General features: G+C 34.9%; 3 protein-coding genes across 5 annotated transcripts; 1 reads left to right on the top strand and 2 right to left on the bottom strand.

Moving 5' to 3' along the window:
* Positions 1-1,232: 1,232 nt before the first annotated feature.
* Positions 1,233-2,519, bottom strand: LOC133706161 (transcription repressor OFP17-like). The gene has a single exon (XM_062131635.1). The coding sequence runs from the start codon at positions 2,353-2,355 to the stop codon at positions 1,798-1,800; it is 558 nt and encodes a 185-aa protein (XP_061987619.1). The 5' UTR covers positions 2,356-2,519; the 3' UTR covers positions 1,233-1,797.
* A 2,349-nt stretch (positions 2,520-4,868) lies between these two features.
* Positions 4,869-6,478, top strand: LOC133668771 (transcription repressor OFP4-like). Its single transcript, XM_062088765.1, has one exon. The coding sequence runs from the start codon at positions 5,228-5,230 to the stop codon at positions 6,386-6,388; it is 1,161 nt and encodes a 386-aa protein (XP_061944749.1). The 5' UTR covers positions 4,869-5,227; the 3' UTR covers positions 6,389-6,478.
* A 5,050-nt stretch (positions 6,479-11,528) lies between these two features.
* LOC133706163 (probable serine/threonine-protein kinase WNK4) lies at positions 11,529-16,713 on the bottom strand. Of its 3 annotated transcripts, XR_009844462.1 has the most exons (8): positions 15,923-16,711; positions 14,190-14,455; positions 13,869-14,092; positions 13,617-13,774; positions 13,232-13,538; positions 12,730-13,029; positions 11,685-12,340; positions 11,529-11,578 (listed from the first exon to the last, which is right to left on the bottom strand). XR_009844462.1 is itself a non-coding variant. In XM_062131638.1 (7 exons), exons 1-7 carry the CDS (start codon positions 16,013-16,015, stop codon positions 11,871-11,873), a joined length of 1,773 nt encoding a protein of 590 aa, XP_061987622.1. In that variant the 5' UTR covers positions 16,016-16,713; the 3' UTR covers positions 11,586-11,870. The 3 variants fall into 3 exon arrangements, 2 of the variants coding, with proteins under 2 accessions (XP_061987622.1, XP_061987621.1); XM_062131638.1 differs by lacking the exon at positions 11,529-11,578 and having other exon boundaries at positions 11,586-12,295; positions 15,923-16,713; XM_062131637.1 differs by lacking the exon at positions 11,529-11,578 and having other exon boundaries at positions 11,586-12,340.
* Positions 16,714-16,920: the final 207 nt, after the last annotated feature.

Genomic DNA, 16,920 nt, shown 5'->3' with positions numbered 1-16,920 from the left:
AGTTCTTAATGTATATGATCCATTAAGTTCCTAATACGTGGTCCAAATATAAATTATAATTCTAATTAAATAGAGTTAAATAAATTAAATAATTTAATTTATTATTAATTCAACAATTAATTAGTTTATATTTGAAAACTAGGTATATAATTTAGTACCGTGTCATGATCCCTTAAATATTAAACTAACATATCATATTCATTCTCAGATAGAAAATCCAAATTCAGAACTTTCCAATTTCTGCAGAAAAAAAGTACATGTTTGTTGTTCATCCCATGATGGAGATGCCTTTCTTTCGGAATCTAGACCAGAGGATGTTCGTATTGAGTGGCAAGCATCTGAGGACTCCTTTCTATCAAATATTCGCAAGAATGGCAAAGTGGGTTTGGATTCTTCAAGGGATTGCGACCTCAATGGATCCCATTTCACAAATATTTTCTGTGAACAGGGGAAGCAAATTCTCAGATGTTTACATGGAATCTGATGAAGAGAACAAGGAAGGTGTGGTCGTGTTTGATGGAGGACAATCTAACTTCAAAGTTGAGTTTACGGTCATGCCTGGGTTCAGAATTGGAAGCACATTGCTGAAGTCTCGGGTTTATCTTTCTGAAATGAAACATTCCACAGGAAAGTGATGCATTGAAGATGCTGTAATGACAGGTATCTTTCCAGAGCCGATCACCTTTCTGTTATAATGATTAGCACATTTAGGTTAGGTTAGTTGAGAATATGATAGATAGTGAAATGTGGTGGCATTGAAACCCTGAAGCTTAGTGCCTGTACCTCTTCCAAGTTGTTTTTTTTATATATCTATATATGCTGCAAGCTGCATGAAAATTGTTGCATGCTTCTCCTAGAACTGTAAATAGATAGCTAGGAATTGTGTTTGATTACTATATCGAAACAGAATATATATATATATATATAGAAACAGAGGAAATATGTCACTTATCTTTTCTATTTTAAAAGAACAGAAATTCAATTTAACTGTATCTGAAATAGATTTATTATCTCTGTCTACATCACTTCAACTATATATATGTTTTTGTTTCTTTTAACGATGCTAACATATTCCTTAAATTTTTTCGCTTGTGTTTCTTTCTTGCTTATGAACAATTATTTAATTAAGCTAATCTTTGTGCTGTGGGTTTTTAGAGGCCTTGCTGTGTGCGGAACCATTTATATTGCGTAGAAAATAGGTGTAGAAAGTTCTTGGCAACTTGCTAGCTTAATAAGCATGAAGAATAAGGGTTGATTATGATAATCTTCAGGGTACAATGAGATGTTCCTGTCTTTTGATTGAGATTTGAGAGAGGCACAACTCTATAATGGGTTAAGTTTTAGGCCTCTCCATATCTAGGATTGACATTCAAGAAGATCTATTAGCTTTTACTAACATAGAGGTGCATCAAGCTATATTTTTCTCTTTTGTGTTTTCGATGTTGTGCATCATCAATGCGAAGAAAATAAATTATTCAACAATGGGCCTTATTCCTTTTATATCCACTACTAACATTACAAAGATTCAACAGAGAGAGCACCAGGGCTTGTAGCCCAGTGGCAGAGGCAAGGTTTCTTGCATCTGTCACCTGGATTCGAGTCCTAGTGTGCATACCTGTTATTCTCGTAATGTCTTATATGTCTACTAGATTTGTAGGATGTTCAGTAGATCCGAAAATTAGTTGTGATGTGTGTAAACTGACCCGGACACCCCGGGTTAAAAAAAAGAAAATTCAACAGAGAGATTAGAAGAGAAGGATTAAGGGGAAGACAGGGACCGTGACACTAGTTGCAGAATCACTTGGGACTATTTATGTCGGTGTTGTCGTCATCGGGAGAGAACAAGTCCTTGCATAGCTCTCCATAGAACCTACCGACCAAATCAATGAAGACGGGACACTTCAGGTTTTTCCAGCAATACAATAGCTCTTCCACGTCCATTAAATCCCTCACTTGCCCCTCTTCAACCATCATCTCTACCAAATAGTTCTCGAAACTTCTGCACGCATCTTCTACATCTTCATCACCGAAGGTTCGCCTTTTCTTTTCCAAACTGGCCTTGATATAAGCTGGTGTAAGAGGTGATGGAAAGAGCATTCTTTCACACTCCGGTTCTGAGACGCTCCTAAGTTCGGAAACTCTGTCCATCTTTCTCGACTTCCTAAGAGGATGAAAAACGGAGAGCAAAGAATTAAAAACTCGATTCTTTTGAGGAGCTTTTCTGGGTTTCTTGCTGCGACGACGAAGTTGAAGACCTCTTATAAAGACAGGTCTTTTGAGCTTGAATCTGAAGAGTAACAGTAGTTTCTTGCATGGACTGAAAAGCTTGGATCTGAAGACAGCTAATGCTTTCATTTAATCTTTAATGATAGCAGTTAGATTTTTGTTGAAGAAATGGAGCAGGGTGCTGGCTTTTATTGCTTCTAATTAGTTTAAGGAAAGAGGTAGGAAAGGCATATCATTGCAGAGAGAGAGAGTTTGCAGAAAATGGATACAGTAAGAGGTTAGTTATGCCCTTTGTGCTTCTCTTTGTTATAGTAGGGTTCATGTCCTGAAGGAGGAGAGTGGCACACCATGAAGTGAGTATATTTTGACAAGAATCCTGATGTGGAGAAGAGTCTATGGAGATGTTTATCATTGGAGGCAAAGTTCCATTAAATTAAAAGGGGTCCTCGTCTTCCAATTTGTGAATAATCTACCAACTAATATGATCCCATTGTGGTTTTCAGATGGCTAGCAAGGCCAGAAGTGGAAGGCATGTTTACCAAATATGTAACCTCATCTTGGTCAACAATTATAAAACAGTACCCTCCATGGTTTATAAAGCTCAGGTCTAAAGCAACCTTAGTGACTGGTGCTCTCTTTGGGCTAAACTCAAGCTCCTAGAGCCCCATAACCATTCACATTGAGACCCGAATTGCTTAACTCACAAAACCCATCCTCGATTTGGGTTGTATCTTATCTAGATTCATTCGAAGTCTATGGTTGTTGGAATTGGTTTTGTAAAGCATGTAATAGATTTTTTAATTTAAAATTAAACGTGAGATCCATTTATATTTTTGAGGTTAAAATAAGTTGTACTTTGTAATTCAACATAAGTATATATTAACATGTTCTTTTTTAAAATAAATTAAAAATGAATAAAAGATATATTGCTAGTTCCTTTTTGAATATTTTAGTATATGAATCAATGCATTAATTATTATATGATAAGAATTAATGTATTCATGAATTGTGAAGATTTTTTTGGTTAAAAAAATAAAAATTTAGGAATAAATATATTTCTAGGATATTTTTAATGTGAATTTCTATCATTCCCAAACATTAGGGTTTTCTCTTCTATAATTATCTTCATCTTTTTTATCCGAAGATTGTAACCAAATACTAACTAGATCAACTGAGCAATTAGCAACTCTTTACGACATAATAAATTAGTTGAATGCCAAGAACTTCCATTCCTTGTTAATAGACTGTCTTCTTCTTTTCTCTTTTTTTTTTTAAATTTTTTTTCTCAGAATATTAAACTTCATATTTTGTCAAGTTTTTCTCTTTATGAAAAGTTTTCTAATTTAATTCTCTAGTATAAATAATTAACTAAGTTTGTTTTCTCAATTCTGTGATTTCACTCTTCACATCAGCATTGGTTGTTAGGAACTTGCTTAAGGTCCCAGCAATTTTTCAGAAGATGGATGGCATAGTTGTGGTGATCCGTACATGATTTCTAAATTATGGAAATAAGATTCAGCTCTGGATTACCTATCTAGTGCTAATCTAATTCTTGATTACAAATTATTGCCAACTATTTTTTTTTTTGGTTCCTGTAGCACAGCCTAGCTAGCTTCTAAACCCAGTTGAAGTTGTGCCCAAACAAATAATTACTTGACCAGCATGTGACCGGCCTTAAATTATCCCTCATTTTACACAAATTAGTCGATTTTTTTATGAAACTAAAAGTAAAATTTTTTTTTAAATAGCACAATTTTTAGGTTGTATTAGGAACAATACAACCTTTTTTTTTTTAATATAAAGGTTGGTATTTAGAACACACAACCTACTAAATAATTAAAATAGAAAATAAAATTCAATAGGGTACGTTGTTTTCAATATTGTGAACCATTTGAAGAAAAAATTGTGAAGTAGATTGTGTTGTTATGAACAACTCCATATTTATATCTGTTAAAAAAAAATGGTTGTGCTACTGATTACAACGCAACTTGGAGAATACTCTCTGCTCAACAACGCAACACAGGAATTGTGTTATTTCTCTATATTTTTTCGGCTTGCGCTAGTCTGCCAAATATTGTTTTTTGGCATGTGTTTGTGAAATAAAATGAAACTCAAATTAATCTCTTTTCTTTTAACATGACCGGCGATTACCTCCCTTGGCCTGTGTCCGATTCAGAATCCATCATTGATTACAACCATGGATGAGCATGAACCTCGCATGAAAGTGAGTGGACAGACATTTACTATCTTATAATTGCTCCACAGAGATGTTATCAATGAATTCGGCTAATTTACAGAGCCATTTTCTCCCCTGAAGTTTGGAGAAATGCAGTTTCATCTTCACCTGGGAAACACAAGTGAAAGAACCTGTAAAGTGCTTGGTAGGGGACCAGAAACAGAAGGTGCAGCACCAGGCATGTGGGACAACTTGTGACATTAAGCAGTTGGAAAGGCATGGAATATCATCATTTAAGAAACATGGAATCATGGGAAAGAACACAGCACTTAGTAGACATATGGGCCTTGATTAATGCTAAAATCATCATTACATTCTCTTAACCCTTGCTTTGGCTATGCAAAACATGAGGCCCCAGATGAGTAGTTTTGACAAATCTTCAAGTTGCAGCAAAATATTGGCTGCTGGCCTCAGGAGTGTGTATAAAATGGTACAAGTGATTGACAGACTAAACTTTAGCCAACGTTTTCAAGCCCTTAGTTTCTTGTAGTAAAGTTGAATTTAAGAGATCATTATGCATAACAAACCCTGATTTTGTTGGTGTAATCCAAAACAAAAGATCTGATTATGTAATTCTGCTTGTGGTCATGATGAAAAGTCATTTTGATAATAGGCTTTCTCAACACTCCTTGCTTTCATGCTGAACTTTTTTCTAGTGAGCCCCATTTATTCTACCTTTTATAGTCCAGACATTGTAGCTCTTTACATCTTTTTCCAGGTATCAAAGAGAGGGAAAGGTGTAAACGATCTCAGAGAGGGAAAGAAATGGGCAATTACAGGTTTAGATTGTCAGATATGATACCAAATGCCTGGTTTTACAAGCTCAAGGACATGAGCAAAGGCAGAAAGCAATACACCTCTCAAGCTTTCAAGAAAAAACCACCCCCAGGAAATGTAACATCACAAAAACCCAACATTTCTCATCAAAGATACTCTTATTGCTTCACCACAGAACCTGGAAGAGCTGAGAAATTCCATTACAATTCACCTGTAAATCCAAAAGCCTCAGATACTCACTTTCCTGATCTACCAAGAAAATCATCCAATAAAAGAAACAAAAGAAAAACCATTTACAAGCCTTCTCCAAAACTGGTCTCCACATTCTCTGCTGATTGTAGCTGTCGCGTAACGGTTAACTCAAACCTGACCAAGTCAATTCCAGGTGATTCACCTGACTACTCTAGCTCTCCTGCTGAGAGCTCCTATGATGAGCTTGACTTCTTATCAGAATCTGATGAAGATGACGGTTTTCTTGTTCCTGATTCCATTGATCATCAATTGTCATCCTGGTCTAGCTCTTGTAACTGTAATGTTAGCTCTTCAACCGCTGACATTATCATTGACATGAATGAAGAATCCTATGAAAGGAAAATCAAGGAGGTTGAAGGGTTTGGCAGGATCCCCGAGCTAGAGCTTCCTCGAATATTGACCAAGCCAGCAAAATTCAACGACAAGGAAACTGAAGTTACTCAGTTCAGAAGAAGTTCATCTAAATTGGAAGGGGTAAAAGCACATAGGTCTCTCTCTGTCAAAATTGTCAATGAGAGAAGCATTAGGACTCGTAAAGAGCAAAAGAACAATCCTCCTACAAGAAAGTCCTCAGCGAATTCGACAGGGATAAAACTCCGAGCTAATACTCCAAGAATTGCAAGCAGGAAAATCCAGGCTTGTGCTCGAAAAGGTGTGTCATTTTCAAGAAACAAGACGCTTTCAGAGAGCTTCGCAGTGGTTATGTCCTCAGTTGATCCACAGAGAGACTTCAAGGATTCAATGGTGGAGATGATTGTGGAGAACAATATCCAGGATTCAAAGGATTTGGAAGAACTTCTTGCTTGTTACCTTTCACTCAATTCAAAAAAATATCATGATTTCATTATCAAGGCATTTGAGCAAATCTGGTTTGACATGACTGACCTTCACTTGTAATTGTAAAATCTTGTTAGATTATCAGATGCATGAATAATATGATCTTGTAAATGTTACAACTTGAATGAAAATTTCTATCCTTTCTTACAATCATTGGCTTCCCAAGTTGAAATATTTTAGTTCAAATTATTTTTCCTCCTTGGAGTCTCATGAAGAATTTTTCCAACCTTAGGTTGCCTCCTCTCAGGGGGGTTCTAAATTTTTAAATCCAAGCAAAACCACTGAGTCAATAACTGACAGTAGAACACTTGACTTCTGTTTTTGTGAGTAAACTAAAAGGAAGTTTGACATTTTGTCACTACAGGCTCCTGTTGGTATCAGATTGTCTGAAGAAAACAATCAGCTGAAATGCAAGCTAATGGATGATGATGAAGGACTGAATGATCATAACATGCTATGATTGCCAGCTGCATGAGCATGAGCCTTTTGAGTTTGAGACATGATTGAAGTGAAAGTTGACTTTGAACAGACAAGACTTCCTCATGCATGGATAGCTTTAAACAAGGTTGGTTGAGTGAGGTCAAATCGTATTTGGTAAAGAATACCTTAATAATTAACTTACGCAAAACCTTTATCATGCTATTAAAGATAACATCATAGGCTTGATTATTAACTTTCACATGTTAATTTTGTATTTAATTTGTAACTGTAACACCTCTTAGAAAATTTGGATATTCAAAGAGAACTAAAAAATGGTGGCACTCAACTGTATAAACATGCTCTCGGACTTGCCATTGCTTTCCTACTCAGGTCCAGATAGGCCGGATCATGTGCTGGTTCGGTATCGGAAAACGTTTAACCTAAGATAGGAACTATTAGAATCCTTACACAAACAGGTAGTCTTGTACCTTGGTAAATTTGTTAGACATTTTCACTAATGTAACCATTATTGAACCTTTTAGCAGAAAGTTGTTTCATAGCCAATATTTAGTAAAACAGGACCACAAATTCTTATGTTACCTTTAGTGGTATAGAATTGGCGCTTTGGTGACAAGTTATGTCCCTTTGTTGTTTAGTTATGTAGATTTGTTGAAGATTTTGAAGTTTTGAACCATCATGAAGTGCCAAAAACTATTTGTTCGATTATTTTCTGTAAATAAATCTAAATTTGGGAAAATCCAAATAACAGGGATGCAGGGAGTTGTAATTTTCAACTTTTCAGGTGGTGATAGCCCTAGCAGCAGCAGTTACACTTCAACTCTCTCTAGGTTTCTAAACTAATTTACCATCTCTCACTGCTCATTTTTCTGACATGTTTTGAATGGCTAGTCCCATCAGAAGAAAAGATAGAAGAAAACTGAATGGCCAGGACAAAACTAGTATGCTGTTATGATCAGGAAATAAGCAAGACAGTCGATTTAGGTCAGTGTAATAGCCGCTGTTTTTTTTTTTTTATTTTTTTTTTATTTTTTTTATAGCAGTTTAAAAAATATATATATAACATATTACATCAAATACTTAAAAAAGTAGTACAATTTAGACCTGCTAATAGCAAGTGTCATTCATGACTATTTAAAATTAAAAAATAAGATGATATAATTTACAATAAAAAAAAAGAGAAACAAGGAAAGAAAGAAAGAAAAAGATCTTAGAAATACATTGACACTCCGATGATTGCACAACAAGAAAGAAAGAAAAAGACCCCAGAGACATACTAAAACTCTGATAATGATACCACCGGCATTATTAAAAAGATATCGACAAGATAAGTCCAACAACACCAAACATCAAGAATAATGATTGGAGTGGGCCACATGAGACGTCCAAATATGTCAGGGCTCATTTACCTTTGGACGGCTCATGTGGCACACTTTGGTCACCATTGATGACTTTATTTAATGTCGTTGGATTCCTCTCAATGGGATCTTTTCAATAATACATGTGGTGTCGTCACTGGAGCTTCGGTGTGCCTCTGAGATCTTTTTTTTTAATTTTTTTCTCTCTCATCTCTCTTCACAAAGAAAAAGAAAAAGATTCTGGAGACACTAAATTTCCGATAATGACACCACCAATACCAATGAAAAGATCTTAACGAGACAAATTCAATGATATCAAGGAAGATCATCTATGGTGGCCGGGGTGAGTCACATGAGCTATTTGAAGGCAAATGAGTCCCAACATATTTGGACGGCTCGTGTGACCCTTTTCAATCACCATTCATGATTTTTCTTGGTGTCATTTGATTCTTCTTATTGATATCTTTCCAACAATACTGGTGATGTCGTCATTGGAGATTTGATGTGTCTTCGTGGTCTTTTTTTCTTTCTTTCCTTGTTTTCCTCTCTCTCATCTCTCTTTATTGTAAATTGTGTTAGCCTATTTTTAACTTTGAAGAGGGTCACACATGACACTTGCGACTCGCGAGTCATATATGGCATTTACGACTCTTTAAACTGTGCTACTTTTCTAAATATTTTTTGTACTATGTTATTTCATCTGTTTTTTTTAGTGCTAAAGTACAAAAATACTCTAATAGCTGTGTAAACAATGAAATTGAATAGTACAAACTAAATTAGTAATGACTATCACAATTCATTTCCTTTTGTTTTTCAAAGTTCAAGATAACAATGCAGCTAGATTCATTAACCTAATTTAGGATATCAAGCTATATAGTTCTTCTAAAAACTACATCATGAGAGAGGCCTAGTATATCTAAGGATGTATCAGCCGAGGAAGGTTTGAATTGCTACAAGTCACCAATAGAGACCACCAGATCATCATCTACCAGGTATGTATATATATGAAGGAAGCAATAAGGACTACATGTTGGCTGGGGATGGAGGATAGCTCAACTTTCCAGTAGCTCTTTACGGGGGCTTACCCATGATTGCACACTTGGTGTGAGTCTTTTTTCATGCGAAATCACCTCCTTAGAACTAGTTATTGTTGGTATAGTTTGTAAATGAAAAAAAAAAACATATCTATCCCACATTATAAAGAAACACTCCCTCCTAAGTATTTATAAGTGAGAGTTTCTATTGTGTAGTAAATTAAGTGAAAGTCATGGTGGATGAGCTCTCATAGTGAGTTTTCTAATGCTATTATATAAATATTTATAATATCAAAAGATGACACTTGGACACTTGGAACTAAATATTTATTGTTATGGCTGCTACAACAGAATGACTAAGAAATATATTGTTAGATATTAAGTTGTGGTCATAACCTATGTCAGTTATTTCTTTATATTGTGATAATGAAGCAATTATACCTCGAGCTTATTATAGTAATATTTACAATGGTAAGTCAAGACATATAAGCATTTGACATGAATATATTAAAGAGTTGATTACAAATAGGGTAATCATCATTATCTATGTGAAGTCTATGAATAATTTAGTGGTTTTGATTACAAAAGGATTATCTAAAAACATGGTAAAGAAAACAACTAGTAGAATGAGGTTGAAACCCATTATTAAAGATACAGGTAATAGAAACCCAACTTTGGATTAGCAAGAAACTTATTTGTAAGTTTAATGAGTAATAACAAGTTATTGTTTAGTATCTATTGAGCACTGATAATTAGTTTTGCACCCTATTATGATAATATTTAGTGTGTTCTATTACACGTTAAGGAGAATGAGCGTAGGCTCTTAATGGAATTTAAAGTTGTCTAATGTAATAAAGACATTTATAATTCTACCTTTATGAATGTAGACGAAGTTGTGCCGCTTTTGACAAGAGTTAAGGTTTTCTCTTGTAAATATTAATGAAAATAAGATTTTAGTACATGACCATAATAGTGCTAAACAATTATAAACCTCTTTAAGAGTTTGGATAGTATTGTATGTGTAATATCTTTAATTCTATAACAAAAAATTTAATTTAATTTGCGAACACCAATAACTTTAGTAAGATTTAAGTTCTAACACTAATTGAAGGATTAAATTACAAAATACCTTCTTGTAAGCATAATTCTATCAAGTGAAAAGATATTCATTATAAATTAGTGGGGGATTAATATTGGTGTAGTTTGTAAATGAATAAAGAAGAAAAAGATGTCTATCTCATATTGCTATGAAACACTCTCTCCTAAATGTTTATAAGTGTGAGTTTCTATTATGTAATAAATTAAATGAAAGTCATTATGGATAGGCTCTTCTAGTGGGCTTTCTAATGTCATTATATGAATATTTATAATATTAAAAGATAGTACTTGACATTTGGGCACTTGGAACTTAATATGTCAGTGAGATTAATTTATTTTTTGAATTAATTTCTTTAATTTTCATAATTAATTTTAACATTTATAACTGTTGGAATAAAACTGAATATCAGCTATTCAGTTTAATTTCAAATATAATTATTTCATTAACGGTCATAATATTAATATACATAATATTTTATTATAATGTTTCAAGTCTAATAAACATGTTACTATGTAGAGAACAATGATATACAAAAAAAAGATATTTTATTTCTTTTGTCTTCTCTTCTCATATTTTTAGAGGTTTAGAGAACTTAATTGTATTTTAGAAATGTTATCTCTATGTGAGACAAATAAATACTTTAAAAACAATGTTTTCACATCTTCAAACCATCTTTTTATTTGTTCCGGCAGATTCTTTAACAGTTACTTCCACACATAATATACAACCCTAAATTTTCCAACCCCTCAATCAGATCCTGTTGCATTAAAGTTATGAACTAACAGAGAAGTATATACTGTCAACAACTTGCATCAAAGTCAGAAACCTCAAGGGCTGCATTATTTGAGAAAAGGTGGGAGGATCATAATTCAGGCAGGATCCACCCGGCAAAACTTAATGGAAAACGATTGGGAACTGCAGATGGTACACAAATGTGAAATCTCTACAGTTAATGCTTTGCAATTATGGACATGGAGAACACAGCATGCTGTACTGCATTATTTGGTTTCAATGATGCATTGTTTCCACTTGTTTCACTATATTGACAAAATATTAAATGCCATCATGCAATCCATAACTATTGATAGCTTGATTATTGCAAGCTCAAATATTGTAGACCAAACATTAGTTGAAACTGTTGTTGCTTTCACTCTGTCAAATTTTCAGCCTCAGGATCTCCACCTTTCAAGTTTAGCCCTAAAATGTATACTGGCATCGCTTCTTGGAACCTTTCCATATGGGGTTTCACATGAGAAAAATTTGAAGCAGAATTTCACAAAAAGCAGAACTTCGAGTATAAACGCTTAAGATTTTCCCATGGCTGCAAGTAAAAGAAAGCAATAATACTTCATTGCAAATACAAGCTAGTATCATCCAACACAAACCATGTAAATACATATTTACACTTTATGTATCCAGCACTATACCTTCAACCTCAGAATTCTTAATACCAACTTACATGGATGCCAAACAAAGCTCCCTCATATTGTTTTTGTAGACTTACTGCGTAAGGGGTAATTTAGCTGCTACTTAAAAGCATTTTCTCCATAGCTTCATTCTGGAACAAGATCATCAATTCTCTCATTCATTTTTGACATAGAGAAAAGCTAATTTTAATGTCTTCTGCTCGAAGTCCGTTGTGACGCCTTTTTGCAAACCTCGGCAGGTGCCTGAAAACCAACATCCTCTACATCTCCTACTGTCTTGGACAATCGTCGCTTGTGCACTTCTTCCACTAGTGATCGGTGTAGTAGCTGGCTACGAATGTCTACCAGTGATCGGTTCCTTGTTAATCTACGACTGTCCATCATCCTTTTGCTTTTAGAGCTAGAAACTCTACTTTGTGATTCCAGCAAAACCTTGCAGTTGTTGTAGGCATTTGTCGCCAGTACCTGGCCAATATAGGAATTTGAATTTTCTCGAGGACAGAATCTTGTTGAATTTTGAGTCCTCGTGTCCAGATGTTTCTCCCTCCTTGTTGTGCTTAAATCAAGCTTGTGCTCATCGCCAGAGATGTAGTTCAAGCAAGAATATGATCCTGAGTGTGAAGAGCTTTGAGAGCTGGTATCATCAAACAAATCATCTGCAACAGCAGTTGTTTCCAATTGATTTTGTAATATTGAAACATTAACTTAAGGCCCAGCAAGCATATCCAGAATTAACTAGTTTTTTCGATTTTCCTATCAGAACGAACATGGGATACCTAGCTTGTTCTGGCTGTAGCGTACAATTGTTCCTATACCAATTCTTTTGGAAAACTTTGATTAGCATTTCCAAAATTCGAAGACATTAGTTTCTTTGAATAAAAGGAAGATATTCCTACTTGATTTTGACAAAATTCAGGGCCTGAAGATACATCAGACAGACCAAGGCCAAGCAATAATTAACTAATTCTTTGATTAGGCTAACTAATCCATGGCTCAAATAGGAACTACATAGCAGCTAAGCTGTAAGGCATCATGGGAGACATACCTTGGAGCAAATGTGGCATTAATCCTGATAGGGATGAATGAGATGATGAATATGAGGAAGAGTGGAATGGATGATTATGACCATCATCTTCTTGGTAATCAAATATATGGCGGGGTTCAGTATTAGGTAAGTCCCATTTCTTCCAGTTTGGCACTAGATCAGAGATTGCCCCGTCAATCATATCAGCAATTTCAAATGGTTCCCAGTCACCAATCTCAAGCTCCTTGACCATCTCCATTGCAACATCAATCGGTGTGTCATGTAGAATGTCGAAAGGAAAAAATATGTTCCTAGGAGTTCCTGCAAGAAAACATTGAAGGGGAAAGCACTTCAGTACATGCTTGTCTCCAAATACTTGCCAGTTAACAAAGCTTATGAAAGCAACACTGTCATCAGTATGGCAGAAACTATGAAAACTCCTTTTTTTCAGCAACAAACAAACAATTCCTGAAGAACAAACGTTTTAAAACATTTGCATTGAAAGAGATAATTGTTCCCTTACCATCTTCATTAGCAATTTGCACTTTAAGGAAGATGGTATCGTCACGGTTCAGCTTCCCTGTGATTATCATGTCTGTCCTTGGGGGATGATCGTTTAGTTGGAGTTTCTCCATTTCCCTGTCATTCAGAAATGACTTTTGATTTCTGATCCTTGGAACTTGTGACAGTTCAGCTTCATCAGATGCAAGAAATGGATCAAGCAGTAGCTCTTTTGCTGGCAATCTCTTTGAAGCAGTTTCTAAGCATTTTCCAATAAACCTCTGAGCTTCCAAGTCCTGAATCCGGTAGAATACTGCTGGTAACTTCCCCTGCATAACAAAAGTATTATGCTGGGCATACTCTAGCTCACCAGAAATTACGAGTGTTACTCTGAAAACAGACTTTACCGATGTTACTTTCTTGTAAATTTGTGCTGGATTAGTACATTCACTATACGGGTATTCGGCTGTGAGCATCTCCAATACACACATGCCAAATGAGTAGACATCAACTAGTTCATTGTAATTCTCCTCGTATAGTTCTGGTGCCATGAACTCCGGAGTGCCTAAAAATGGTTACCGAATCGTAGAGATATAATATAAGTCAGCACAAATGGAGCAGTCATTGATCCATGCATCAATGAAGGAAAAAATGACTACCTATGACACTGTGTGCTGATTGGGAACCCCGGAGTATGGCTGCAAGACCTAGATCACCAATCTTGACCTGTCCAAGATGGCCATTGACAAAGATATTGTCACATTTTAGGTCTCGATGAATTACAGGAGGATCATGGCCATGTAGATACACGATGCCTTCTAAGATTTGTCGAGCCCATTTCTTGATGGCTCGGATGTTCACGCGGGTATATTTTTGGCGATATCTGCAAAACAGCAGATAGTTCTTGCATTATGGCATAAAACGCATTAGGTTAAAGGATCATGGCCACGTAAACAAATTTGAATTGCGAAGGAAATTACTGTCTGAGAGTTCCTGAAGTAAACATTTCAGTGATGAAGTTAAACGTCTTTCCACGAACATCAATCCAAGAGGCGTAAAATTTGATGATAGAGTCATGAGTGAGGATTCTGAGCAGATGAACTTCTGAGTAAAGCCTCTGCAAATCCTCTGGTGAGGAAAGCACCCGACTGAGTTTAGCCTGGTTCCATGCCACCTCTATTCCCAAGAATTCATCTATTGCCTTGTACACTGTTTTCATTGCTCCTCTGCCAAGAACTTCTTCAAACTATTCATTTAAAACACATTCAATTCTTGTCATAAGTGGATACAATAATCTTTTTCAGTAGTCCCATTAATCAAGTAATCAGTCAATCATCTCATAGAGGAACTAAATTGAAATCTTGGATTAAACATACGTGTCAATCATCACTCGAATTAATCATACACATTTTCCATCCCAGAGGTATAACATAGTGATGATGTGTTTGCAGATGTGTCTATGAACCATATAAACAAGTCAAAGCTCGCGAAGAAGTCTAAATATGTTAAAAGTATAGTATGGTAAAAATAACTATAATTTTAGATTTAATCATTAAATTAGATTTAAATTTGGTTGGGGAGTTCTACAGGCAATGTCTAGTGGTCGTAACCAACCGAGATCTTGAAGGCTTCAAATTAGGTCCATGTTTTTGTTACTTTAATTATTTTTCTTGTTAATTTCATATTTTAATAACTTTGTCTACCTAGTTTTTGATTTTTTTTGGTTAGGTAGATTTTTAACTCTATACAAACAATTGGAGTATTATTTTTTTCATCAAATTATTAAATTATAGGCTTTTAGAAAATTTCAGAATTTTTTTTTATTTCACTACAATTTATTTAAAACCGTACGTAACCTTAAAAATTGAAAATTCCAGTTTCTATCCATACTATATACGCTGCGTAACCTAACACAAGTCATTGATTAACTACTAAACTAAACAAAAAAAAATCAATTAAGATCATTGATAGCACCAAAACTAAATAATTGTCTGTAATATCTACGAATCATAGCCTATACGGTCTTTGCAGTTTGCACAAATTCTTTAATTAACTGGTAATTCAATAAGTACCCCCAACTAGTGTGTTAATAAATCATCAATTTTAGGGATGATTAAAACCAAAAAAATATAACATAAACAAAGATTAGGACAGTGACTTCCCAGCTAAAAAAAGAAAAGAAAAAGGTTTATCCTATTAAATTATTAAGATTCATGTATTGGCATGGTAAACACATGTACGTGTGATAACTAAAACGATTCATTACTCTGTGCAATCATGTCTAATTAACCTCCTCAAACTACACATTCTCAATTAATATTACATGTATTTTATACAATAAACTAATTAATAATACAGGTTGTGTCCTAGATTAAACCTAAGTTTTGGTACATCAAACTGGACAGGACAACATCACTTGCACATCCACATGGAATGGTTTTTGCCCGATCTTATGAACAGCACTATCTTGCACAGTCCAATCTAATCCAGTCTCGCCAAGCTCAAATACACATGCTAAATGAACCCTAGATTGTGAGTTAAGGTAAGACTTGGTGAAGGTACAAACTAGTAGACCTTTAACCTTCTATTCAATGCTATGAGAATCAATGCAATTTGTAGAAATAATTGCAAGAACTTAAGAACAAAACAGATGCATGAAGACAACAAATACATATATATGATGATATAAAAGGCTAAAACGGCTAAAACTTACCCGACCATAACGGCCTGTAGGATCGATTTCAGCATAGCCATGATCAGCCTTGGTTTCATCAAAAGGACGCACTTCAACATGCTTTCTATACATCCTTGTGTTATGGCCAAAACTTTTGCAAACTTTATGGAAAAATATAGGGAAAATAGATAAGACTTAAGGGTTTTAGGACGTACGTAGATATTGTCTGTGTAGCTAGCTATATAACTAATTTTAAGCAAAAGATCGACGTGCCCTAAATCCGGGGCTTTCCTTCATGATTTTCATAAGAGAAAACACCAAAGAGAAGCCAGAAGAGTCTCGAGTAGTCTATCCTTAGCATGATCCAAGCCATTTCTACAACCCCACTTGAAGATATTAAGTCGTACTTCTTTGAAACCATTTGGGGTGAAAGAAAAAACAAATATTGAATTTGTCTTAGAATTGACAAGACAGTATTATGGGAAGTGATGAAAAATGTTGTTGGCTAGTTTTACTGAGGGTGGAAAAGCAAAAATATCATTTGCAAACAAGGATATAGTATAGGAAAAATATATGTATAAGTTTAATTAGATAGATATAGCTGCAATGACTCGAAGAATTCTGAATTTGAAGAATCCGTGGCCACTCTTTGTTGGAGACATTTGTGGATGATCAAGAGAACCCAAAATGATATATTGTTAGGATGTTGGTATCGAAAGGAAAGATGGATGCTTGAGAGAGCTTTTGGGAAGATAATTTGGAATGCTAGCCAAGATGCAAAAAAGTTTTATAGAAGATGGCTGTGATTGCAACTTCTTCACAAAAGGTGCTCAATAAATAAGGGGAAAGATAGTTGAGTAAAGACGAAACTATGTGGAAATATGTGCTACTGTGCCATTATATGATCTTCCATGAAGGCACTTGTCAGCATATTAAAGGCATATATTATAATCGTGGCTATGCTGAAGATCCTCTTTCGATATAATTTTTTTTTTGTCTTGAATTAACATGTCTAAGTTTAATAAATTTCATCTATG

This window comes from Populus nigra, chromosome 11, assembly GCF_951802175.1.
Source record: "Populus nigra chromosome 11, ddPopNigr1.1, whole genome shotgun sequence".
Lineage (NCBI taxonomy): Eukaryota > Viridiplantae > Streptophyta > Magnoliopsida > Malpighiales > Salicaceae > Populus > Populus nigra.
Note: the sequence above shows the minus strand (reverse complement) of the source record. Positions and strands in the feature narration are given on the sequence as shown.